At 43.8% G+C, this 26400-nt stretch overlaps 1 protein-coding gene across 19 annotated transcripts; it reads right to left on the bottom strand.

Annotated features, from left to right (window-relative positions):
- Positions 1 to 1259: 1259 nt before the first annotated feature.
- On the bottom strand, positions 1260 to 25846 carry LOC125982479 (RIMS-binding protein 2). 19 transcript variants are annotated; one of them, XM_049743055.2, is made up of 35 exons: positions 25671 to 25846; positions 24192 to 25004; positions 20175 to 20282; positions 19942 to 20070; positions 19610 to 19786; positions 19034 to 19219; positions 15882 to 16055; positions 15582 to 15665; positions 15376 to 15465; positions 15176 to 15298; positions 14980 to 15084; positions 14767 to 14817; positions 14421 to 14453; positions 13421 to 13601; positions 12840 to 12935; positions 12328 to 12536; positions 11669 to 11775; positions 11481 to 11590; positions 10558 to 11415; positions 10278 to 10304; positions 10042 to 10193; positions 9520 to 9963; positions 9068 to 9457; positions 8833 to 8976; positions 7938 to 8669; positions 7264 to 7351; positions 6098 to 6243; positions 5802 to 5970; positions 4877 to 4945; positions 4394 to 4441; positions 3794 to 3909; positions 3654 to 3725; positions 3451 to 3570; positions 3227 to 3261; positions 2852 to 2998 (listed from the first exon to the last, which is right to left on the bottom strand). In XM_049743055.2, exons 2-34 carry the CDS (start codon positions 24924 to 24926, stop codon positions 3229 to 3231), a joined length of 6306 nt encoding a protein of 2101 aa, XP_049599012.1. In that variant the 5' UTR covers positions 24927 to 25004; positions 25671 to 25846; the 3' UTR covers positions 2852 to 2998; positions 3227 to 3228. The 19 variants fall into 19 exon arrangements, with proteins under 19 accessions (XP_049598998.1, XP_049598999.1, XP_049599000.1 ...); XM_049743041.2 differs by lacking the exon at positions 3227 to 3261 and having other exon boundaries at positions 1260 to 2998; positions 25671 to 25845; XM_049743042.2 differs by lacking the exon at positions 3227 to 3261 and having other exon boundaries at positions 1260 to 2998; positions 9068 to 9454; positions 25671 to 25845.
- Positions 25847 to 26400: the final 554 nt, after the last annotated feature.

Here is a 26400-nt window from a genome sequence, read left to right as displayed (position 1 = left end):
AATGACTAAATTCTGTGTTGCAGCTTTTAACAAACTTCTAATGCTGTGACCTCATTCAGTATCGTGCAAGTGTACATAATAATTGTGACTTTTAGGTGAATAGTCTTACTTTGGATTTGGGATGCTTCTTTTTTTTTTGGTTCTTTTTCAAACCATCTGTAGGAGGCACAGTGTTAAGACGGAAGAGAAGGAGAGCGGCTGTGACTGTTAGACCTCTTCCTGTGGTTTCATCACGTGGTCCAAGGGGCTTCAAAAGGAGACGACGACTTCATCTTCGTTCACTTCTCTGGCCGGCTGGGCGGGCGACGGCACCTGCGACCATGGCGGAAGACTCGCTTTAAACACAAAGAGGAAAAAGTCCAGGTAAAGTGTGAAAGGCAGACTTTTTGATTTTTTAGAATCATGATAGAAATTTTGAAATTCGGAATGGGCGAAACAAGTGCCGCTGCGATTCAAAATGTCTTTTCTTTGCTCTGAAACTGTTAAGCGTGTTATTTTTAATGATTCCTCTGTATATTTACATCAATGTGATTCCGACTTTAACGACAAGTTTGCTTTTTTTTTTTGACGCAACTTGTGAATGATAAAAAAAAAAAGCTTACTCACGCCAGCCAAAATGGCTTCTTCAAGATAGCGCTTCCTGTGGCAGGACTTTTAGACATGGAGACACAAGAAAGGGACATTTTTCGGACTTGTGGAGGAAAAAGAAAAAAAAGATTTTCATTAACAAGCAAACTAACCAAATTGACTTTTCAAGAGCATGGCTCGACGGGGGAATGTTAACTGCATGTGTCGTGATCGAAGTGTCGGTGGTGGGATGGGGAGGGGGGGGTTGCAGTGTGTTCCTGTGCAGGTGCAGAAGAGAAGACCACAGATGCTGGAAGACCACCAACAGATATACAGTGCAGTCATCCATAAAGTAGAAAGCACTACTAAACTCCTCGCCACAGTGTAGTGTTTCCTACTTTATGGATGAGTGTACTGTTGGCTTCGGGGACAGTGAGGCCTCTCTCCGGAAGTCAAAAAAAAAAAGAGGAAGCGGCTTAGTATGTCTCGCGAGGCTCCACGTTACCCAGAGTGTGGTTTGTGCTAATTCACATGGGTGCCGTGTGGCTCGGAGCAAAGCCTGCAAACTCTTTCTTCCATTTCTAGAAAAAACAACAACATTGTATGTAAAGTGAAATGTCTTAATTATGAAATAAAGAAGTGATGACCTACTTTGCTTCCATTCTTGCACAAAACAGAGAGAAATTCACATGCTCAATGCACTTTTTGTTTAATGTGAAAATAGACACTTTCTTTTGTATCAAAAGACCCACCTTTCAATTCTTTTGCATACTAAGCCTTTACCGCATGGACGCCGCATGGACATGCAAAAAATATTTACAGATGAGCTTGCGAATCGGTAATAAAAACATTTTTATGCCATATAAAAAGGTTTTTACAATATAAATACAGGAAAACGGATCCAAACACTGTTCCTTATATATACAACGATCTTTTCACTGCATTTGGACAATCTCCACCTCAAATTGTCAGACAGAAAATATAAATATGAAATGAATAAATAAGGCATAATATGGGCATAATATTGGTATTCATGCAATCAATAAATATGCTGTAAACAACAACATATGAAGACTAAACAATATCATCTCGTAAGGCTAAATACTGTTTACTACTTTTGCAGTCTACTTACTAAACAGCAGGTAGAGTTACGTAATACTTGTGCATTCAAGGCCGTAAATACAATCCAACAACACAAAGAGTTTTTGTACACTCCGACAACTTCTGGCCTCTAAAAAAGAAAAAAAAAGGGGTGGAGATGGTTAATTGCGGACTCAGCCTTACCTACGTGCTGGCTCGTTTTCAAATTCCCCACCCCCATTGACTCCGCTCTCTCTGACTAACAATGACTAATTACTTAAGTAGTTAGCTTGTAACAGTTCCAGGTTAAAAATGGCTGCAAGCTAGAAGAAGTTCTTTGCAGCGTTTTCAAACAGGAAAAGCACCTCAAGATTTTGGCATTTTCCACATGGAGATGTCACTCTTTCTGCACACTATCCACAAACGTGAAAAAAATATCAGGAGGGCATCGAAATAAACGTTATTATTGCAGTTGTTCAATTCAAAAGCTCTTTTTACAAAGCTAGCTTGGATGCATCGATTAGGCCGGTGGCGACAAATTCGAGAGCTCCGGTGCTAATATCGGAAAAAGGCATTCGCTTTGGATAGCGCGCACGCACGCTTACACACACAGCGCAAACACACACACATCCTCGTCTTTAGTGCCACTCAACGACTGCACGCACACTCCAGCGAGTCTACAATACAGAACATAATCATTATGAGAAACATCAGAAACACATTAGGGATAAAATGAATGTGTGAATAATCATCCGACAGATGAGGAAGACTGCTGCTTCTACAAGTTAGCTTTCGTTTAGTTAAAGCTCCATGAGGCCTTCTGTCGTGGAGCGACACCGCACCTTTCAGTTTCTATTGCGACAACTACAGAAGGAGCTGCTGCTTTGATAATTAGCTATTGCTGGAGTAGCAAGATTGCACATTTCATTCCAAGTTTGTCTAGCAGTTTTCTAAGGCAAATGTACTTATTGATTAAATTGAATAAATGACTGAACGTTACCAGCTGTGATTGCCACTGACTGAATTGTGAAGAGAAAGAAAGTGCTTCAGAAAATAAAAAATGGTATCAAGTATCAGGTCCTGCCTTTCATTCTTTCTTGCTGGATCCAAACCTTTTGAACAGTTTCTTGCCTTTGGAGAAGAAGCCTTTCTTCTTTTTGCCCGCTGCAGAGCAGTGGGCCAGCGCTGGGTGAGGAGCTGGAGGAGAGGCGGGGTCCGGTTCTAATGTGTTGCTTGCGGCCAGTGGTTCTGAGTCTTCTGTTGGCTGGGGGCATGGAGGTTCTTCTTGTGGGATCAAAGTATCGTGGTTTGTTGAGGGCCTGGGATCTTGTTGATCTATAGAGGAGCTTCCCTTCAGGGGGAGGCAAAAAAAAAAAACATTGAAGAAAAGCGTTTGGTGATAAAGTTCTGTTGCACTAATTGAGGTACGAGAGCACAGTCATAGTACAGAAGGAGGGAGCACGTAACTAAAAGCACATTTGGATTGAATCCAGGGAGCAATGTGGATCTACAGTGGAAGAACATGAACAAACAGGGAGTAAATGGAGAAGACACTGACTCCCCTTCAGACAACACTTACAATCAAGTCTCAAAGTGCACTGTTCGTTTCTGCTTCTGCAAAAAGGTCATGCAGGAAATGGCGGAGCGGAGGGGGGAAAAGAAAAAAAAAAGCAACCAAGTTTGAGAAATAGAAACAGAATAGTGTAAGACAGCAATTGACAGTTTGAAAAAAAAAGACAAAAGATGAGGAGGAAATGAGTTAAAAAAACAAAGTCAGGCCACAAACTGCAAGTACTTTGCTACCTGTGATTCTTTCTTGTGTTCTGGTGCAGGCTGAGCGGAAACATGCTCGGCTGGAGGATCTTCTGTTAAAGCTTGCAGGAAATTGGACGGCACCAAGCCTCGTTGTCCATTCAAGTCACCCTAACACAAACAGAAAAGTACAAAAAATGCACTTTTGTTTCCAGAATCAGAAGCCACCCTCATTTTTTTAATACAATATTTACATAGAAGAAGCCATCTTCATCCATATCCCCAATCACATGGATGATGTCTCCAGCGCTGAAGGTCAACTCGGCCTAATTCAAATTGTGAAAGTCAGACAAACGCACGCAAGCAACAACGATTACTTCTCAGCGGGTCTGACCTCGATATCGGTGTTGGGTGAGCTCTCCCGCGGATCATAATCAAAGATGGCCACCATCCGCCGAGATCCTGGTGTGGAGTTTGCTGCAGGTGCAGCAGCTGCCTGGCTCCTTGCATCTACACATGAAGGAAAATATATTATAAGACAGGTTCGTCCATGTTTAGGGTGACAACCAGAATGCAGAGCGAAGCACCACTGCAAGTGAACGTGAAGAAAAAGATGAGTTAAAAAAAATGATGCGCCCTGAGGGAAGAAGAGTTAGGATGCTTGCAATCGCTAACGTCAAGGTGTTAATGAAGAATTAATGAAAAACATATTGTCATAATTCATTGCATTGGGTGGGTGGAAAAAAATGGATCGTCAACAAAATGGCCAACGCAGACAACCACTTACACTCTATTATGTTTTAGGAAATAGAAAAAAAAATAAAATAATTTTTGTTCTGATGGATGAAGATGCTAACTTTGACATAACCAACAATGGAAAGTGACATAAAAATACAAGATGAACACTGGACATGCAAGTTGTTGACAGAACGTCCGTCCGTCCACAGATGTCATCATGCAGAGGAGTTGAAGGGTCAAAGGGCAAATGACAAACCTTGACTGGAGGAGTCTACACTCTCCTCCCAGAGTGTTGCAGACTCCACTGGAAGAGACGAGACGAGGGATAAAATGGAAACATTTGTTTGTAGAAACATACTGGAAATGACACTTTGTAGGCTAAAAAAGTGATTTGGAATTTACAGTCGGCACTAACTCACAGATAATGATCAGAAGGGATTAGGAGCCTGGTAAATGTGCCGACTACAAGAAGCAAGAAACGATCCTTTATGTTTTTTAGATTTTAGAATTTTCAATCGTATTTGGTCAAAGCGCTAATTGGTTAGCCAACAAAATATACAACTTTAGAGTTTGCACTGTACGGTACAAAACAGCTTTAGTGGCAGAATATGAAAGTAACGGAGCTATTCTGAATCCCCTCTGGTCACTGTGTGAAATGTAATTGATGAGGCGAAAGAGACAAAAAAAGACGCAAAGCAGAGAAGAGCCAAAAAAGGAGGGCAGCGGGAATGGGACACACCTTTCTTGGATCGTCTCGGTTTGGCCGGTGGAACAGGGCGACGTGGGAGCTGTGCATGTGTGCGAGTGCCTTCATGGGATTTTAGAATAGAAAACCAAAATAGGTGACACCAAAATAAAAATAAAAAAAATCAGAGCAAAAAGGACAGGGGGTGCAAACAAAGAGCCAACGAAAAGCCAGTAACAAAGCAGCAAGCAGCAGACATCGTGAAAGTCGAGTGCCAGTGGAAGTGAAAAAGGTTTTGGAGCGTTAACGATGACTCGGTGCTCGGCGCTGGCGACAAAGCAGGAAACGCAAGCAAAGTGTCAGCTTGAATTTGCAAGGCAACAAAAACAGCCATTGCATCTGATGGTTATGATTTCCATGACAGCAACACAGTCGATTTAAAAAAAACAATAAGTACCCTTATAGCATTTATATTGAAGAACAGACTTTTCAAAAAAAAAAAAAAAAAGTGGGCCTCATGCAGGAACTTGATTGTTCAAGTAAGTGTCATTATGATTAGCATTTAGCTGCGATCATGTGACTTTCTTTACACTGTACGTTATGCTCATATCCTCAGTGAAATCACAAGAGTAGAAAATCTCTCCATTGAAAATGGAAAAACTGAGTATGGCGCGAGCGGTCACATGTTGATTATATCAGCACCCACTTTTTCACACTTGAGCACTTTCAATGTGATTTGATCTTTGGCCAAGCTGTCTACTACTGAAAACTTACTTTCAAAATTGATCTGAAAATCTGCTGCATAAGGCCCACTAACTTTGCAAAGCGGGTTTAAGTTTTTGCATTAGTAGGTAGCCATTTTCCCGTTACATTAAATCATGAACAAGGGTGAGACTATGCACGTGAAATATTTTAGTACGGACGCCCAAGAGCAATTCAATTTCAGGTCATCAATCCATATTTAAAACAAATTCCATACCTATCTTCTCTACAGGCGCTGGGGTTGATAAGAAGCCCTGCTGCAGAAGCTGCTGCCGGGTTTCTTCATCCTCCACCTGGATCTCAGACACCATGTTGCAAGGCACGTAGCCCGAACGACCAGCGGATTCCCCTCGGTAGAACCCGTCGGAATCTTTATCGCCGTAAACCTGAGTAGAAAAACAACTCTTAATTCAGGAGCTGCTGGCATCGCTAATTTGTTCATCTTCACTGGATTCAAATAGCAGAAATGCTAATAGGGTGAAATATTTCTTCTGTTGTTGATATTGTGCATACTGTTATAATCTGTCCTTCTCGAAAGGGCAGTTCCTCCTCAGCGGCGTCCGGGTTAGGTGACATGGTGGCGGGCTCATAAGGGAAGAGGGCCACAAAGATGCGCAATTGGCTGGGATCTCCTTTTTTCTTGGCTGAGTCAAAAGAACCTGCGTGAAGAATAAATCATTCAAAAAATAAATCATTTATTCAAGTTCTTAACATATTGTACAAATGCTTGCAAGGGCAGAGTTGTTGGAGCTCGCCCCTCGCTTAGCTCAGGCGTGTCCTTAAAAGAGGTAATTAAGCTAAAGCACTGATCCTAAGCTGTGTGAGCTGTTTGACAAACACACACTCGTTCATGATCTGCAACAGCCAAGCCAGCAAGAAAGGGAAACTGTGCTGCTTGACACAATCTCATCTAGATCAAACAACTTGCAACACGCACGCAAGTGCAATTTATTGCATGCTACTTTTTTTTTTTCCCCCCCCACGAAACAAGGACTTTCATAATTCGTATGCTCTGTTACATTAGTGACTGAATTAAAAAAAAAAAAAAGGAAAACATTTAGGGGCCGCCATCGCAGTGGTGAGGCATACATAATGCTGCCGTGACCGTGTGGATCCAATTTGACAAAGTGAGAGAAATTTGAAGAGCTGTAGTGAGACTTAAGCTGCTCCGAAGAGAAGCTGCTCTCTATCTCATTATGGAGGCCATCTGTGGCTGGCGAGAAGCATGGACAGAGAACTTGCGGTTTCACATCCTTACCGATGAATGCTAGAGTCTGACAGGCCGCACGGTAAAATTGGCATTGACTTGAATGCGTGTTGAATAATCTGATCTAGCAAAAAAGTGAGTCTCATTGAATAAAAAAAATGAATAAAAATAAAAGGTGAAAGCAAGAGGAACATTGCTGGTTTTGTCAGCTAATCAATGTGACTATTTTAAGATTGTCACTTCCCCCTGTCATGACAAGCCACTTTAGGTTACGGTAAGCTTGTTCTCAGCTTAGTGGGCTGCTCCCACTTCTCCATCACTGCTGGCACTCCTCCCTAGCCACACATGCTGCTAATCTGACTAGCGGCGTGTGGGTGGGAGGGAGGGAGGGAGGGAAGCACAGGTGGGCCGGCATCACTTCAACATTCACCCTGCAGGGGGAAAAAAACCCCAAAACAAGAGAGTCTCTGACCTTTCAGCTGCTGGCTTTGCAAAGCCACTGATTTGGAGTCTGGCCCCCATGATGGACCCCCCTCCAATCTTGTTAGTTGACTGGGCTCCTACGCACCAAACAGAAAATAGGAATAAGGAAAGCATCTCGAATACAAGGGAAGGATGGACAGCAGTAATTTACAGGGGAAGCACAACAAAGGGGGGAAAAAGCACAGGAAAAAGCAAATTCTCTTTCTCACTTAATTGAAATAATATTTTCTCCAATAAGGCAACATTATTAACAACTTTTCCGGTGTTAAATTTCACACCCTGATTGTGGCTTCCAACTTACACACTGATACTATTTTTTTTTTTTTTTTTTGCTCATGAGTTCATTGAAGAGGAATTTTACGCAACACTCCGCAGTACATTTTTTTGTTGCACACCACCAAGAACCAGATCACACACATGGAGATGCAAAGCCTCTTGTTACAAAGTCAATGAAGATGAGCTACAATGTCAAAAAAACGTGCCTTTAGCAAACGACGGTGACCTACATAAAAGCAACTTTGACGGATCAAGTAAAAGCAAATAGGGATTGATGATTGACGAGGGACTCGTGTTTATGGAGCTATAGTACAGGGAAGGGCCAAGTGCTAAAAAGGGGTAAAAATGGGGCTGGGGCAAAGCTGAAAGGGGAAGTCAACTTTTTACCAAGGTCTTTCTTCCTTGGCGGTAGGAAGGTCCTCTGTGCTCCATTGGAGCGCTTTCGATCCACCACTCTGAGCTCATCTGTTCTAGCACCACTTCCCCTGTGGCATCTGCTTCCTCACTGTCATCCGTCCCGTAGTCCACGTCAATCTCCATCCGACGCCCAATTGGTGATTTGACTGTGCGTACTGTTTTGCTTACTGGGTAGGTTCTTGGCGGCGGGGTAGGGTCATGGCCCGGGTTAGATGCTGCCGCTGCCGCCGTTGCAGCCTTCTGACTCCTGAGCATGGCCTCCCTCCTAAGGCGGTCCCCTAACCCTCGAAGTAGTACTCTGTCTTTGTTGGGGGCAGGACAGCGGACGGGACCTCGCCTGGTGGCCGGACCTTCACATCCACGCATTTCTTTTTCTTCGGGATAACCGACAGCGTCGGCCGCATCCGGATAGTGAACTCTGTGCTGCATCTTGGGCTTGACTTGCTTCGTTAAAGGCTCTTTAGTGAGGGATCCGGGATCCACGTTGAAGTGGTGCTGCTGCGGAGGGTGGTGACACTGATGAAGGAAGCCTCTGGGTTGAAGGTGGCCGGGCCTCTGCTGAATCTGTATGCGATGACCGTCTTCTTCCTCCGTCACCTCGGGAATACTAAACAGCTGCTTGTCACGGTACGGCTGAGGGGGTAACTTAAGGATCCTCTCAAGAACATCTTCATCACTGTCTGAAGGCTCCGATTTGGTTACCTACGATCGTATCCGTTACCCAGCGAGAAAGATGGTGAAAAACAGCAGGCAAAAAGAGTCATGCAAAATAAAAAGAGATGAAACCGGAATGACAATCAAAAAATGCGATTTTCAATATATACATGACTCGGGCAAAGAAATTGACGCGTGCGTGGATACGTACTCTGCCAGCTGTGATTGTGTATCCCCTGTTGGGCGCTTCCATTAGGTGGTCGGAGTAAACTTCTTCTTCCTCTTCTAGGATGTCAGACAGGTCTGAGCGGCTGTTGTCAGCCAGGTAGTCATTGGGGGGCTCTGTGCCAAAGCTCTGCAATGACAAACATTCCCGTCAAGGCTTCTTGGAAACAGTTGATTGGATTCAAAGCACTTGGAAATGATAATCAATAGCGAGAGCTAACCTGTTGTGCCTTTGTGTACGCTGGGTCCTTGTCTTGTCTCAAAAACTCCTCAATTGACACTAAGCGTTTGTTTTCTTGTTCCTCTTCAACCTCAGAGTCCAGCGGTGAAGTACTCGGGGGTCGAAGGATTAAAGTGTCCGAAGGGTTAAGGAGGTCTGCGATTGGGGCTTTGGGCGGTGTGGGGACGCGCTCCGGCGCTTCCAGTTTGGCACAGGGATCTTCGATGAAATCTGTAATGGATGGGAAGGGACGTATCGTTCCGGGGCTATCGGCATCTCTGCGTTGATCCGTCGTAGGTGGCGCCGGCGGTGGCGCCTCTGGGGTTTGTGCGACCGCCATTACAGGAGCCGCTTGGGGAGCCGACCAACTGGGGCACGTCACGTTCATCTGCTGAAAGAACAGAACAGTCAATCGAACGGATTTAACTGGAAGACGAGAATCTGGTTGATTACCACTGGGGTGACGAGCGACGTAACGGGTGACGTGGCCTCGGGAGCGGACGTGGGGTCGGCCCAGGCCTTTACATATGAGGCTGGTGAGTGTGGGACTTGGGGAGAGTTGGCAGCGGCCTCTGCTGTGAGGCTAGAAATGTCTCTGTTCGGAGGTGACGGGCAGACTGGGGAGGCATTGGCAGCGGACTTTCCCAAAGACAATAACGGGGGCAGGTTTGTTGTTACGACGGGCTCGCAGGCGTGGGGCGGCGCCACCGGGGCGCTCGCGAGCGAACCGGCCATAATGGCGGCCATTTTGGACGGCACGTTGACTGGGAAAGAGTCACAAGATTCCCCGTGTGCTGACATGGTGCGAACAGTGAGCTCCTGAGCTGCCTGTAGGGACTGGATCTGGGAGGGTCCCAGCAGAGCGCTGCCGGCTGTTGGAGAAGACACCTCCAGCACCTTTGTTTGGAAAACAATCCGATCAAAATAAGGACTGATTTCCAGTTGATGGACATTTCACAAACGGGGGGGTCATACCTTCTTCTTATCTGCATATATGGTGTATCCAGTGACACGGACTCCATTGGAGGTCCCAGCACAATCAATGGTGACTGGCAGCCAGCTGATGAGAGCGATACCTGGTGAAGGACCGGGCTCCAACTGTACATCTAATGGAGCGTCAGGGGGGCCTGCAGAAAATCACAGCCAGTCTCGGTGGTGGAATGGCAATCACAACTACAATCCTCCAAGAGACATTCAAAAACAATATGTACCTGCGTTCCCAGACTGTGGGCATGAAACTTAAGCAAAGTTGAGGCCGTCATTTAATGAACTTAATCAAACGACATTACACTAGTCACTATTCTAAATACCTAAAATCTAATCACTATTTTGCTAAAACATCTACAAATGGAAAACTGTCAAAGCCAAATGTTCTTCAGCTTGACTGGTCCAACTCTGTAGTTTTGTAGGGTAGTCCATTTCACTTGAACGGAAAAACTATTCAAAACTCACAGATAAACGTAATCAGATGAGCAACTATCAGATCCTGACCTGCCATTAGCGTGCTGAAGTTGATGGTGGCACTTGTGCGTTGACGTCGCTCCACGGGTAACTCCCAAGGCGTGCGGTGCGGCCGCGCCTCCACTTTGACGCTGTACTGCAGGCTGGGTAAGAGGTTATTGAGGCACAGCGAATAGCAGCCAGCCTTGACCAGCTCGCACTCCTGCTCATTCAAGAACACAATGTGCACGTAGTTGCTGTTGCTGGGAAGCCACGACAGGTTGGCGGACGTAGCCGTGACCCGGTCCACGCGCAGCTGCGTCGGGGCCACGCAAACGTCCCTGCCGATGAGCATGCTGCAGCGCAGCTGGTCCGAAAGTCCCTTTTCCGTCAGGCTTTGCACGGACACGCGGTAAGCCTTGAGGTTGATGTCCAGTCTCTCCAGCACCGCCTTGGTCTGGGCGCCGAAGGGCACGTTGAGCCGGAGCTCCTGGTCCACGTAGACGTTGTAACTCCACACGTTGCCCCACCCGGCCGGCACCGACGGCGGGTCCCAGCTGATGATGATGCTCTTGGCGAGCTGCTTGATGAGGGTGAGCTTACGTGGGTAAGGCACAGTGTCCGCTCCCACTTCCTCCAAATCCAAGTCCAGGCCATTGGTGAGGGGGGCTGAGACAGCCAAGGCCGAATTGGAAGAGGCGGAGGCGGGGCCGCAGACAGAAGAGAGCTCGCTTCTATCGGAGGCGCGGACACTTGCGTGGAGGTGATGCTGGTGGCTGGCACTGTGCAAACTGCTGTTGTGGCTTAGCTCAATAGTCTCTGGCGGATCCGTACCCATGACGTCGTCATCTGACACGGGTTCCACGAAATTGGAGGGGACCAGCCCTCTCCTTCCGTCTACCAACTCGCCTGGGGGAGGAAAAAAAACAATAAATATGAAATTGGATAGAAAAATATACGTAGTGTCAACCTACCTTCATAGAAGCCGTCATCATCCATGCCTCCGTACACATAGATGTATTCTCCTGCAGTGAGTGGTAGCTCCATTTCAGGGTTGTCATTGGGCCCATCGTAAGGATTATAGCTGTTTGACGTGCATTCACCAGAACGTTAGCTCAAGATAAGATCATCGTTCTTTTGTGTCGATCAAAAATGTACACACCTGTATCGTGCAATAAAAACCTGCAGCTTTGATGCCCCTCTGCTGGCAGCGTAAGGTGCAGGGGCCAAGTCCACGTCCAGCTCCTCCACCTCACTGGCTGTGTCAACCTGAGAACATCACAAACGTGGCGTGAAACTCAACCGCTAAAGCCAGCCGAGCTCATTCCTAAAAATAGCACGTCATTAACGCTCAAAGTAAAGCAAGATATCAAAATGTGCTTTATCCTTAACACTAAAAAAAGTGACAAGCTGTTCGAGTACGTCAAATCCATTCATCTCAAAAGTATATTTATAGCTTCCCTGTAAAGCATTTTACAACTACGACCATTTGACCCACATAATCCGGTGGCGGCTGGATTATTTGAACAAACACGATTGAATTGAAGGGGAGGCCTGCAGACTGAATAATAAGACCTCTGACCAAACCTGTCGGTCACACAACACACGGGCGGCAACACAAGAGCCTGTACCTAACTTAATGAATGGAAAAGCTTATGTAGTATATTCAGCTAATGTCCCCGCATGAGATTTAATGTGATTATATAACCCTAATATTGGATTTTTTTTCCCCCCCAACTGCATTTACAGGTAATCAAGAGTTTCATATCCTAATCTGCGAATGCCAAAGATGGCGTAAGTAAATCATCCATCTTCTCATACCTCGTGTGTTGGGCTTGATTTGTGCGGACTAAGGTGGCCCTCAGACTTTGGGGTGAGGTTTGCAGTCTCAGACTTGCTGGAGGAGTTGGCCGACTTGCTGACACTGATGGTGGGAAGCTCTCGATGCTTGGTGAGCGGCGAGCGTTCCGCTCTGGACAGCCCGGCGGCGTGCGGGGTGCTCCCCATGCTGCGAAGTGCCGCAGCCACATCTGAAAAGAGGCGAGAGAGGGCTAATACTCAATCCAGGATCGCTCTCATTGTGGCTCGGTGGGTGAGGTCAGAAGTCAACATGCAGAAAGCTCAAGGTTGAACCTGACTGATTAAACAACGCAGAGAAATCCTGCCTCCATCTGTCTGTAGTCAGAGGTCACACTACCTTGTGGTAGCATGTGTCACTCCAGCATCACTAAGGGGCTTAACTCTTTCCACAGACACTTTTCACCTCAGTCTCATGCAAGTTGCGCTACTGACGAGAACATGCCATGCTTTTTGTGAAAAGGCCTAAGGCGTACCGTTACCCTCGGGGCAGGAGAGAGTGTCACCTCCCTCGAGACTCCAGAAGGCTATTTCGCTCAGAGACTCCATATCCCATGAGCCATCTGTGCAGTCTAAAACACACGAACAAGATGTCGGATATATGGGCGAGATGTTAGATTTGCCCACAACTTGGTAAATGCCAGCCGGATAGGCCAGAAGCACTTTCACATGCAGAAAGGAGACCTATGTATTCCTAGTATTTATACTAGCGGAGATGTAGAAAGCTAAAATATAGTATTCATTATTTTATTTTGTTTGGTTTTATTTTTTCTCTCCCTCACATGACGGCGGCAGTTTTCTGCTTGGCTGACTGGAACAGCAGATGACTCACAAGTGAAGAGGAGGAAGCCAAGTGCATGTGCACGGGCTTGTTTGTGACCACAAGCAGAAAAAAAATAAATCATGCTGCAAACTAATCAAGTTAGTATTTTCAAGTACAGTATTTGGATGGAAAGAACACGTCTGTTTAATAAGTGGCAGAAAATCTAAAGTCACTATTTCAATTAGGTACAGTCATTTAAATAAAAAAAAACTTGGGTGGCTTTTTGTGTTTTACCTCGATCTGTAGAAAGGCCCACTCCATTTGTCAGAACAGAGAGGCCCGGGTGGTTGAGAAGGGCGGCGCCGGCCAGGTCCGACTTTGAGGCCTGCAGTCGAAACTTCTCCAACTCTCGGGACAACAAGCCAAACTGTTCACTCTGGCTGCGACACTTCTCCTCCAGATCTCGCACCTTTGACTACACAAAAGCATATTGTTGACCATATTGCATGTGATGCATTTTTCATTTAATTGAATCTCATGAAACAAATCAAATCTGCTTAAAATATTCATGTTTAATTCGATTTTCCCTGTACTTGCAACGTGGGTGAAATTTTGATTACAAATGAGTAATAGCAAGCAGAAAAGGTTCCATACACATTCTTCATCCCTATTACTATTCATTTGCCACACACACACACTCACACACACACGTGCATGAAGGTTGTGCTTGCGGTGCCGGTTTCCTGTTTGCTTTACATAAAACAGTCTCAACACTTCCTGTCTGCAACACCTACACAAACATGATTTCTTACTGAGATGCAGCAAGATAAAGATGCAATGTATTAACAATTTAAAGAGCTGTCAATCAACAACAATCACATTCATTTCAAAATACAAGGGAACTGTCACAATTCAAAGCCAAAAATATTGGGTCGGAATGAAAGGAGACGAATAAAGGTTATAGAGGGGCTGGATGGGGTTTTGTGTAAGGGAAGATTAATATGCGGTTCATGGGATTAAGCAGGTTAAAGGTCAACAGTACCTGCATGCAGTCCAGTGTACTCTGGGTAGCACAGATATAAGAAAAGGGGGGGAGAAAAAATGAATAAAGAAATTCAAATCCATGCTTCTGAAACAACATCTCGTCAGGATGCAGATTGTCTATTAGCATTCATTGCGTTTTATAACGGCCAATTTCAGAAGCGAGACTTTCTATTGTGACGCTTTTGAGTTAAGGTGACTGTATGTTGAACAAAGAAGCCAAGCAACAGGAAGAGGGACAGCTATACTCTACCAGCTCCCTCCGCAACACCAGCTCAACCAACTCCTAAAATCAAATACACAATTTCATTTCAAAACAAAGTCTGATAGGGCGAAATATCATGTCGGCAAAATAAAATGGCCGATGACAACCATCGTGTTATTGGCGAAGCAGCAGATAGCTGTTGCTATGGTTACTTTGTGGTTGTTTTGGATGGTGTAGAGTGCAGGATGTAAATTTCATTTCAATATTTTTTTTTTCTTTGCCTGGTGAAATAAAACGCTCAATAGTCCATTCGTGCTTTAATGAAATACACGTCGGAAACAGCAACTGGGTTAAAGGTCAAAGTGGCTGCCAGAGATGTAGACTACAAGCTCACCTCCAACATCTGGACCACTCCTTCATGCTCCCTCTTGGCAAATAACTGAGCCTGAAAAAAAAAAAAAATCAAATAAAGAGAATAAAATCACAGCGCTTTATGAATAGAAACACCATCAAGAGTGCTTCAAGGCAACTACAAGTGCCCAAAGGTTGCCTCCTGGTGGGCAAAAGCTCTTTTTCAGAAATGTTAATCGTGTGCTGCGGTTCTTACTCGCTGTAAGCGTTTGATTTCATCCTGCTTGAACTTAAGGATAGCCAGAGCCTGCTCATGTTCCAATTCCAACTGCTGCCTTCGCTCAGCGACCTCTCGCATATGCTGCTCAGAAAGACAAAATATACTCGTGGTGAGCAGTGAAAAAGCAATTCAAATTTAATCATTAAAAAAAGATGTAAGGCCCGGTGAACACCTTTAGGACCTGCTCTAGGTTCTCCAGTTTGGCACAGAGTCTCTGGTTCTCCTCGAGAACTGAATTGTGTTGAGCGCTCACTTTGGAGAGTTCTTCCTTCAAATCGTCATTCTCAACTCGAGTCTGTAAAACAGAATTCCATCATTTGTTGCTTAACCTGGATTGCGTCATACCACAACCGTAGCTTGACGGACACCAACCTGGTCGAGCAGCTGCGCCTTCCTCCTGAGGAGATGTGCCTCCTCCTCTAGCTTCTCATTTTTGCCCTGCTCATCCTCAAGCTGGCTCTCCTGCCACAGAAACACCAAGCAGGGCTCAAATCAAACAATCTCACTTTAGGTTCAATGCATTATGCAGATTGGAAGCTCAGTAAGTCAGAAGAAAAAAAAAAAAAAAGATGACTTACCAAATCCAGGCATTTCTTCTGCCGCTTCTTTGCTTCATGCTCAAGATTTTCACATTCTTTTCTCTTCTTTGTCAGCTCGCTCTCCTAAAATGACAACAAACAAAACACAATTCAAATAACATGGATGAGAATTCATTTACAATTTGCTTTTACAATTCTCACATGATAGCTTAGCATGATTTAATTATTCTAAATGCAGCTTAGATGTAGTGCCAGCATTGCAGAAATCAGCTTATTTTAAGGCCATGGGACTTCAATCATTTATTTGACAAACACGTCTATGATATCCGAGTTACTGACCAGATAGTGAAGATGCTTCTGGGAATTTTTCTCCTCCTGGGAGGGAGTCGGGCTGAGGCCCGGGTGGGGGGGCGTCACTGGCAGCCCCGACTCCTCCTCCTCCTCTCCGGGAGTCTTCTCACACCTAGATGGAGATTCATCTAACGGCACACGCGGCGGGGTCTCTCCTACAACCTGACACGAGAAGCATCCATTGGTCACATTCATCAATTTCCTCAATAGGGTTTTGATAGTATTAGAAAAATCCATCGTACGTATTTGAATGATGAATTGAAAGCAAGGAAGTAAGTGTCCAAGTGTAGTTCCACTACACATGACACCCCACAATTTGTGAGTGACAGATTATCAGCTTTGCCTCCTTAGCCGCTGTCTGGCTGGAATCAATGAATAATCCACAGGGATTCCCTCAAGCATGAAACATGACTGCGTTTACATTGGAATTAGGAGGGATAGCATTTAATGACAGCAATTGCTGACAGGTCTTTCCATAAAACTATACAATTGTCTTCTCAGGGTGTCAGGAGATGAGAATCACTGATTTGAGTTTAAAGCTATTAATGGTCAAGCGCTGAAGATGGGATGCCAAGGCCATGACCTAATACAGGATCAGCCTTTTGACATGGGTGGTTCTCAGGATATATGGTCCCGACCCACTTCAAGAATCAATATTTTCTTTCATTTACAATCAAACAGCAGATTTAATTTACTCAGATTTTATGAGAAAAAAGTGGAAAGGGTTCCAAAATAAATCCACTATACAAGACACAAGTAAATCGGGTCAGAATAGAAGTATGAAGCATACCATATTTAACCAAAATGATCAATTACCTTCCCCCCCCATATCTTGGGTGACTGATTATCAGATTTAATAGTTGATTGAATCATTTGGAAAACTTGATGTCTATGTATGAGATGCTTATTTCAATAATATCTAAATATGATGGATTTTGTTGTAACCCCGTGGTGAGCCCCATTAAGAATGCAGAAATTTACAACGCCACATCATGTGAGGCAAAAGATCAAATTGTTTAAAAGTGCAGACTGTCAAAATACCATCAGCATCCATGTCATCTCTAATAATGACACCGTTTGTCAAAAAGGCTACGCAGGCAGAAGGTTACGTAATACCTAACAGATTAAATACAACCCCAGGCAAAAAAAATTGCAGAATCACCACTTTCCAATGCCTTTCTTTCGGTTGTTTGATTTTGTAGGAAAAAGCAGATCACACAACATCGCTACTACTTTGCTGCTCCTCCTCGGGCTTTTAGAACACTGCAGAGGAATGGATTTAACAGTACTCGTCTCTTGCTTTTACGAGATCAATTCTGCAGGTTGCCATTGAGAGACGTCCAGCAAAAATTTACAATTCAACAAAATTAATGAATGAAAATCCTTTGAGACTGCTGATTCCAGTATTTATTTTTCTCCGGCCAGTCCTTGCACGCGAGAAGAATTTAACCCTGATGTGCAAAGAATGCACGATGTATAAAATGGCTTCATCCATTCAAGTGGATCCATTTGTAAGGGCCTGAAATGTTTGGAGGCTTGTCACGTTTTGGAGGCTTGTCACGTTCTCGCCCTTACATCATGATGATGCTACACATTAACGTTACTAAGGGCTTTGGTCCATCCACACAACCAAAGGCTCATAAGCAAACCTCTGGACGCACAGCAGTGGCTGTCTCTACTTCACTCCAGTCCGCCCTGGGGAGGAGGTCCATGCAAAGGAAAGGATCAAGAACAACCTGGGCCCTGGTGCATCCACCATTCAGCAGTCCCCGAGTGCCATAAGCACATTGGTGTAATCCCTGCAGACTACTGAAACGGGTAACTGGATCACTTCTTTTAAAAGCACCTTAATGGATTGGCCTGCCCGTTGATTTTCTTTTTAATACAGAGCATATACATGCCCGATCACTGACGTCTCAAAGATTGATATCAAACTGGATCGTTGACTGCTCTTGTGCATTTGAAGTGTCATTTACATGCACGAAAATGTTGTCAATCCTGAATCAAGCAGCTCTGCAGGAATTCATGTTACGAGACCAACATGAGAGACAGCCTTTAATCACACCCATTAAGCAATAGCAACACGGATATGTGTCATGGCAATTTGAACTTTTGCATGACTTAAACGTCACCTCCGAGTAGCAAAAAGGAGGTAAGCCGAGAAGAAGTGACATGGAAATAGAAAGCGATGTGATGACCTACCCCTTTGGCGTGATGGGAGGCAACATCAAGCCTGTCGCTGGGCCTGCTAGTTATCCAGAGCAGGGCTCTTTGGTGCGGCCGGAGTCTTACCTAGCACCCAAAACCCCTCTCACCGCTGCCACAGCAACAGAGAGCGGATTACTGGACTGTACCATTCTGTTGTTAGAGGGGATTAGAGTTCACACAACATGGCCCCGTTCTGGGTGTTCGTGTGTCACTGCCAGTGCGTGTGTGCATGCGGCCCACAAAAGGAGAGATTACCACAATCGGCATTCTCATTTGAGCTTCCCGGGGAGGGACTGGACATCACACACACGCCTGCGCTGTCAAAAGAATATCATATGTAGGACCCAATGCTATGCTAAACCTTAACATAGAAAAAAATATATTCTATTCAGTCACAGAAGTTTTTTTCCCCCCCACAAGTCACAAAAAGATAGTTAAGTAGTGTCATTGAGTAACTTTGCTGTAGTAAATCACAGCAAGCCCACATTATGTAACGGAGTCCTAAAATCAGTGGACAACATATCGTCAATTCTACGGGTTTGAGGAGTAGAATAGACTGAAATGTAGTGAGGATCAAGAGCGTGTGTGAGTTTTGCATCTTTGATCAAGTCCAAGTTGGAGAAAGGGAATCATCTCATTATGGCTTGTGGCAGATTAGTATCGGCTCAAACGACAAGCCATTATATAACGCGGCAAAACAGCATGCATGCCAGCGTAAACATTCAGGCCTGAATGTTATACGCTTTCCTCGCTTTCATTTGGAGGTTGGAAATATGCTTTTGGGACAGCACATCAGGAGGACGGACATAATATTTTTTGAATGATGTCATATCCCACAGAATCAAATCAATGGCAGTAGCTTGGGAACACAATTTTGCAGAGTTGCGCAGTGTATGGACTGTAAGGAGTGATTTTTTTAAATTTTATTTTACCTTCCCTTCCTCATCCACCATCTGCGCAGGTGTCTCACACTTCTCCGGACCACCAGGATCGGGATTTTGGTTTTGGTGCTGGGTGGTTGAGGTGACGGCCAGTTGCCTTTGAAGCCGGAGAACTTCTCTCTGAGACTCCCTGAGCAGTTTCTCAAATTCCACTCTGACTGATGGGACGGGAGAACCCTGCACAGACACATGCATGGCTAAAATAAACAAATAAATATACATAATATGCATAATAATATGTTTTAATATCAAACCCAAATGTTTTCAGTCCACAGCAAAAGTAAAGGACGAAATATAAATGTTCCAATACTTTTGGAAGAAACTGTGTGCTTTTTTTTCCTAATGGGAGTTTTGATAGCAGTACAATTGATGTCCAGCAGAGGGCGTACTTGAGTCTACATAAAGCAGAAGCTGTGCTGGCTGGTGAGTTAGAACAAGGCCCAACTTTGCAAGATGCAAAAAAATATATAAATAAATAGCAGACAATATTACAAAAATGATTAATTATAACAATCAGAGTTGAAAGAATGGTTGGTAATAAATTGCAAATAAAAAGAGACATAGTACGTTAGCAGTGCCAAGTTGAGCTTCCAGTTCCCTGAAGTTCTGCTGCAGCGCGGCAATCTCCTTCTCCTTGCACAAGAGTGCGTCGGCGTGCTGGGCCAGGTCACGTGCTCGCTGTCGTGCAAATGCTCTCTTGTAGTGTTCCACTGATCCGGGCCTTATCAGCGATGGAGCGCTCACCTACGAGGATCAAGTATTAAGGTATTGTGATTGTCTTCTAAGTTCCAGAATATCGACAGGAGGTCGCAAGCTCGATTCGGAGTCCATTTTGACGTTTTGGCTGAGAGTGAGGACAAAGCGGCTGTTCATGACGGTGTTAAATTTGTGCAGCGTACCATTTTGAGGTTCGCCTCCTGCAATTTGCGCGCCCTCTCCTCTAGTCTTTTGGCAAGCACTGCCAGTTCCGTGTTCTTCCTCCTCAAGCGTCGGACCTTCTCCTCCGTTTCTGGAGCACTGCTCTTCCGCTAAACACATGGGCAGAACAAATGACATCACACAACGCCTACATCCCATAATAAGTGTTAATACAATGTGCTATGTCATCTTCAGTCATGGCTTTAAAACTTACCAACAGGCAATTTTCCTCCCTCAGTATGCTGCATGTCTTCTTAAGTTCGTCCAACGCTCGCAATAGTTCAAAGTTCTGACGTACCAGAAAGCGGTAGTCTGCACCATTCTGGAACAAATATTGTGAAATAAATATGAATTTTTTTTTTTTTTTTTTATGAGGTGTGAATCCTTTTTTCCCTCCATCCATCTATGGCACTTGCTAAGTAAGGGGAGTTGACGCATCATCACTGGACAGGCTTTTCATTAGATGGACTCAATAGGCTGATCACACTCTGTCAGCATCACAGCAAGAAGAGCTTTGCACCCACGCTGCAACGGCGGAGAGCGCTGAATCACCGAGCAATAAGATCAGGTATAATGTAGGAAAGGGATTTAAAAAAAAAAAAATGTGGTGGTTTTAGAGTGTGTGATATTTTGCCATGGTTTAGAAGAATAGAGTCACTTAACACAATAATGGGGTTAACATTTTACAGAGAATATCAGTAGTCGTGACTGAGACAGAAAAGCAATGGCCATAAAAAGTTAATTTCCAAGGTTCATTAGAATGTGTGTGGAGTGACTCAGCAAAGAATACAATTTGCACATTTGTCAGTGCCCTGACTTTGCTGTGCTAGCGTTGGCAGCTTAATGATTTTACTGATGAGGCCTAAGAGGGACATTTACTTCTGACAAAAAAAATCTCGAGTCAGCTTTGCATCAGCTGTGGCTCTAGTGCAGGGGCTCAATTGAGGAGTCATCTCCTGCATTTCCTAGCCCTGCCTGGGGTGCTGTCGAATGATGGGGGGTCTGCTTAAAGCAGGAAGAGAACAAAGAACCAACATAACAGATTGCTTTTATCCCCCCAAGAGGTTAGCAACCTCCAGCCCCTGCAAGCACCTACTAAATAATAAATAAAGAAATAAAATATGTTATCTGGTTTTAGTGTCTTTATCTATCTATGATATGTAGTGTGGATATCTCTGCAGGCAGGGGAGCCCATTTTACACCAAGCTATTGGCAGAAAGTCATTACTAACCATTAGCACATCTGCAGGGTACCTTAATTAAAAACATTAAAAATTCCCCTGAGGCATCCTGGGATTATTATTATTATTATTAAGGCGTTAGCTTGTGAGACATAATAAATAAGTAAAAAAATAAAAACATAAATAGATAAATAAATAAATTGGCGTCAGATTACTCCTTTTAGAGAAGTGTTTAAAATAAATAAAAAAGAGGAAGAATTCCACACCACCCAGTAGCACAGATGAAAAATGGTGGCCTGCTCCAGCAATTACGTTGCCAGACAAATAGAAATAGAAAGCTCCGCTGTGCTACGTACACCTTCTTCAGTAAATATAAAATGCTTTTTTTTTTTAAGCAGTGCTTTAAAATAAGTAGACCAATCTAAAAAGGGATGAGCGGTAGTAGTACATACACTTGTAAATAACTACACTGTGACGTTGACACCACGACTGCATTTGCATTGGACAATGAAAGCAGTGCATGACCTCTGTTCCGTTGAGACCATGGATAGGCTTTGTAAGCAGACAGCTAGACAGTGGGGTGACTTGGGGGCTGCTGGTTGAGACATTTAAATACTCTAGAGAATAGCCGCACCTTCATCCATCAATTATTCATAATACCATAACATGTAAATATGCACGAACCATGTAGGCGTAAAACCATTTGGGAAATAAATAAAAATGCTTCAGAAAACGTGTTCACTAAATATTTGAAACAACACGTGCTTTTAGATTTGTGTTAGACAGTTCGAGCAAAAAAAAGGGTGAAGTGTGATAATGAGCTTCTATACAAAACTAGAATGATCCACTTTCTGCTCTCAAAGGTACAAAGTAGGTCAAATTGAGATGTGCAGTGCTGGCATTTATTTGTCCCTACCTTTGACCTATCCAGTAAACACTGGATTGTGGGAACAAGCTAGTTTATGTAAATAAACTCTTGAAACACGGGTCTCAACATGAGCTTGGTAGCCAACTCAAAGAATATTGTTGCACTCAATCGTTACACAAGGTTGTTAATGATGTCACGACACGATTGTCCTGTAGGAACACTGCCGCCACTTGTATCCAGATCATACGAGGCTGGAGAAAATATCCATCTTGAAATGACTCTGGCGCCATGTGACACTCTGCTTTATCAATTGCAGGCCAATTTGGTTTCTTTGAAATGCTCTTCTTCTAGCAAATGTAGGCCAGGACTCATTTGTAATGCTCCATTCCCCGAGTTCAGGACAACAGTTACATTTCATAAAAATCTGAAGTCTGGAACAAACATTTTGATAAACAGCTAAACCAAAAGCTAACATTTTTTGCTATCCACTAAAATTGGACGGCAAGACAACACCAAAAGTACATACCTTGTGATCTCCTTCAGCTCCAAAACCATTTAGGTTTTCATAGAGCGAGTGGTGCCTCTTTCCTAATAACGACTTTGAAGGGACACAAACGGAGGCGGGCACGCTCTTGTCTCCTTGACCCGAATCTCTCTGCTCTTCCGATTTCCTCAACTCTTGTTGCGTTTGCTCGAGAGTTTGGCTCTCCTGGCGGCACTGCATATTTACAAACGTCTGCTCGGGCGGCTCAGGCCGAGCCCACAGATCATACATCGCTCTCCGTCAAAAAGAACAGACGATGCTTACAATTCCCGTATCACGTCATTTAAAGGCAAAAGGTGTTGTCCTTCTCCGAGTAATGACGTCTTCAGAAATGGGGGCAGTGCAACCAAAAAAACAAACATTATTTGGCATCTGTTTCCAATGGCAAGTTGATTACGGACTCCAAAATATTCTTGGAGTAACGCTGTGCTCAAATTCTCTACCTTAGCATCTTTGGCCTAATAGCCTCCCAAAAAACAAGACCAGCAATCTTACATGTCATGTTTAAACGTTGCATATAGGTCCAGAATAAAACAGCAAACAAGAAAATACGAGCGGACCCGAACTAACAGGTCCCTAACGCGGAAGGCTGAGCTGTCCGTGGTAGTTGAGCTAGTCCGTTAAAAATCCGTGCGCATCAGGGTTGCCTCCTGCTGCCAGACCACACAACTCGTGTTGTTTCCAGCGCCATAAAGGTGAAGAAAAAGGACGATTGGAAAAATGAGCATATGAAACGGGGGGGGGGGTTGTCATTGAGAGGAGTGGGTGGTGAGGAAGGGAGGGAAGACGTCCTCCTCACCCTATCACAAAAAGGCAAGCGTTCAGCCAGTGCCCAATCATAAGAGCCACTATAGTGCGTTTCCATGGAGATGACGCTGGAATGATGTTGGCTCCCTATTGATTGTTCAAGAGGCAACACGGACTGCAACGCAGAGGAGGGAGGCTGCATGCGACACGCACTTCAGCAAGTGGAACTAATTCTAATGTGTAGCTGCCGTTTCACACGAGCTAAATTAATTAGTAGCCTGCCAATGTGCTGAATCTTTGTGATTAGAAAGAAGTTTTTTTATAAGACCACTCTGGTGAAAATTAAAATTATTATGATGATATTTTTTCTCACAATATGAATGAGCAATATGTGTTTGTCTATTGCAATATATTAAAATAATTATGAAAATATGTACAGCAGCCAAATAAATCAAATGTCATCAATGTCAATGTTATAATATATATATATATATTTTTTTTTTTATTTTTTCCCCTGTGTGTTAGCAATTCTAAGACCCTTTTAGAGACCTTTGGGCAAGATTTGTTTTTAGCAAAAGCGCTTTATCATGCACAATCCGTATAGCTAGCTGGCACATAAAAATAGACACTTTGCAACATTGCTCCTCCCAGTTATGTTGTTATGACTGGCCAGACGTGACCGAGAGCAAAAGTCCAGTTTGGGAAAACTCTGACCACATGACCACAGGACCTCAAAGTCAAAGCACAACTCTAAAATTGTACGAGCGCCCTCATTAGGCAATTCGAGCCACTTCTTTGGAATGTTAAATTATTTGATTATTTTATTTTAAGACAGACTCATATCATCAATCAAATAGCTCATGGTGCAATGTGAAAATATGAAGACACTTACCTCCATGTTTCCGTCCATGCATTTGGAGGGAGGGGACCCATTTGCGCCAGTTGACTCTGTGTGGTAGGGGGCCTGGTCGTTGCAATGTGCACAAGAAGTGTTTGGAGGGTGCTGAATTTTTAGAGCACTGCTCCAACAGGTGTCCACTGCTCCACTGGTGGTGTCATCTAAACACAAGTCACTGCTTGCTGCACGCTGTACCGGGTGGTCCAGTTTGCTGTTCTTCTTAGATAAACAAGGGTCAATTTTGGAGGTCCTGGAGTGATCTATACGGAAGCTCCCGCCATCTTGGGTTAATTGTCTTGCAATGTGTCTTTTGTGGATAAAATCTTGGTGGGTTTCTAGCAGGTGGCAGAGGATGACGGCTTTTTCCAGCTCCAATTCCTGCCTATGCAATTTATAGACTCCCTGCTCACTATTTATCTTCCCAGACAGCATCAGCAGCAGCTGCTCCAGATTCAATCGCGTTTTTCGTGCAGAGCTCTTGGCCTCAATCTTACTGTATGGCCCACTCTCTTGAAAGAGACACTGCGATGTGCTGGAGTGTGTGTTTTTTCGCCATACACGTCTGGAAGTCACCTCCTCTAGGTGCCTTATCTCTTCATCCTCCACTTCCAAGACAGAATGTGCAGTTTCTAGATGTGGTCCATAGTTTGTCTGGCCGTGGTAAGGTTTCTTGGATGATAATAGCAGAGGGTTATCGCCGCCTTTTCTCATTATGTCACTGCACAGCATTCACAGGCAAATCTTTAAAGAGGTGGGTGATGGACACTTTATATGAGACATGCAGCATGCAGTTGTCACAGCAGGACACTGGAATGATGAGACAGAGAAGAATGTAGAGTACAGAAAAAAGGTATGACAATAAGTGCTATTGATAAAAGAATTTATGACGGGTAAGAAGACAATATGACAATTTACACATGACAATGATATCAAATTCGTGAGCTGTAGCAACTATTTTTCCTTTATAAATGTCTGATGTTCCAGTTACCACAAATGAAATGATTGAAAATATTACCAATTAATTTAAAAGGAATTTCTCAGGATGATTTTTTTTCTGCAGCTGAAAGCCATGCCCAACTAGTTTACTAGCCGATGAAGACAAAAGTGGGTTTATTTAACTAACACAAGCGTCGAACTAATGTTAATCCATAAATGCAACAGGTGATGATGCAAAGTAATAAGATATTTAAAAAAAAAAATGTAATGAACAACAGTGCGACTGTAAACGTCAGAATGGTTTGCAACATCCAGACAGACGGAGACGCTTCGTATTACATCGCCATTTGTCGTCTGCTATTTAATTAGCTTACACGAGTAGCAAAACTATATCAAGATAAACTATTGGATTTTACAAATGAAATAAAGAGAACGATAACGCTCTTACGACTATGGAAGTAAGAATTCCGAGCTAACTTTAATGCGTTGATTAGCCAATTGTCAGAATTGTCTGACCGCAAGTTCAAGCAAACTCACCTCATAGCGGATACGTTACTTGGCTTTGGATAAATTCGTCGACATTCAAACTATGTGCACAAGTGACACATTTATCTCCAAAAGATCCTTGGAACCATGCATTTGTTTATCCGTAAGGAACATGTCAACCGACTGGACTGTCCAGGGCTGGTGCTGCCTTCAGGTACCCTCCGGCGTTTAGGAGAGCCCCCAGCCTTCTCGGAAGTTTATATTACCGATTATCCTGAAGGCAACATAAATTCAGGCGACGTGTGGAGAATGAGGACCACTAGTGTTGATAAGCTGTCAGTGCAGGTTATTCTTCACTCACAAAATACAAAAATATTTATTACCGTAGCTATAATTTAAAAAATAAACCAGCAATGTTTTTTAATGTTTCAAGTTCAACATAAACATAATATCCTCGCTGTTACATAACAGTAACGTCACCATAATCTAAAAAAAGGTGTGTCCAGGGATTTGAGGGAGAGTCAGGTATCAAATTTCTTGCAGAACAGATAAAGTAATCTGTGTCACACATAAGTTATTTCACTGCGTCTTTTTAGCATGAGCCAGCTATGCAATTACAAAAGGTGTCAGGAAGTTGCGCAACTACTATACATGTCAAATTTCAACTCAAGACCTTCCTAACCTGGTAACAAAAGTTCTGAATGTGTTGCGAGGAGGACAAGTCATGAACATAAAACTTTGACTGATTCTCAAGTGAAATTCCCTTCATAAAATATATAGC

This window comes from Syngnathus scovelli, chromosome 15 (assembly GCF_024217435.2).
Source record: "Syngnathus scovelli strain Florida chromosome 15, RoL_Ssco_1.2, whole genome shotgun sequence".
In the NCBI taxonomy this organism is placed as follows: domain Eukaryota; kingdom Metazoa; phylum Chordata; class Actinopteri; order Syngnathiformes; family Syngnathidae; genus Syngnathus; species Syngnathus scovelli.
Note: the sequence above shows the minus strand (reverse complement) of the source record. Positions and strands in the feature narration are given on the sequence as shown.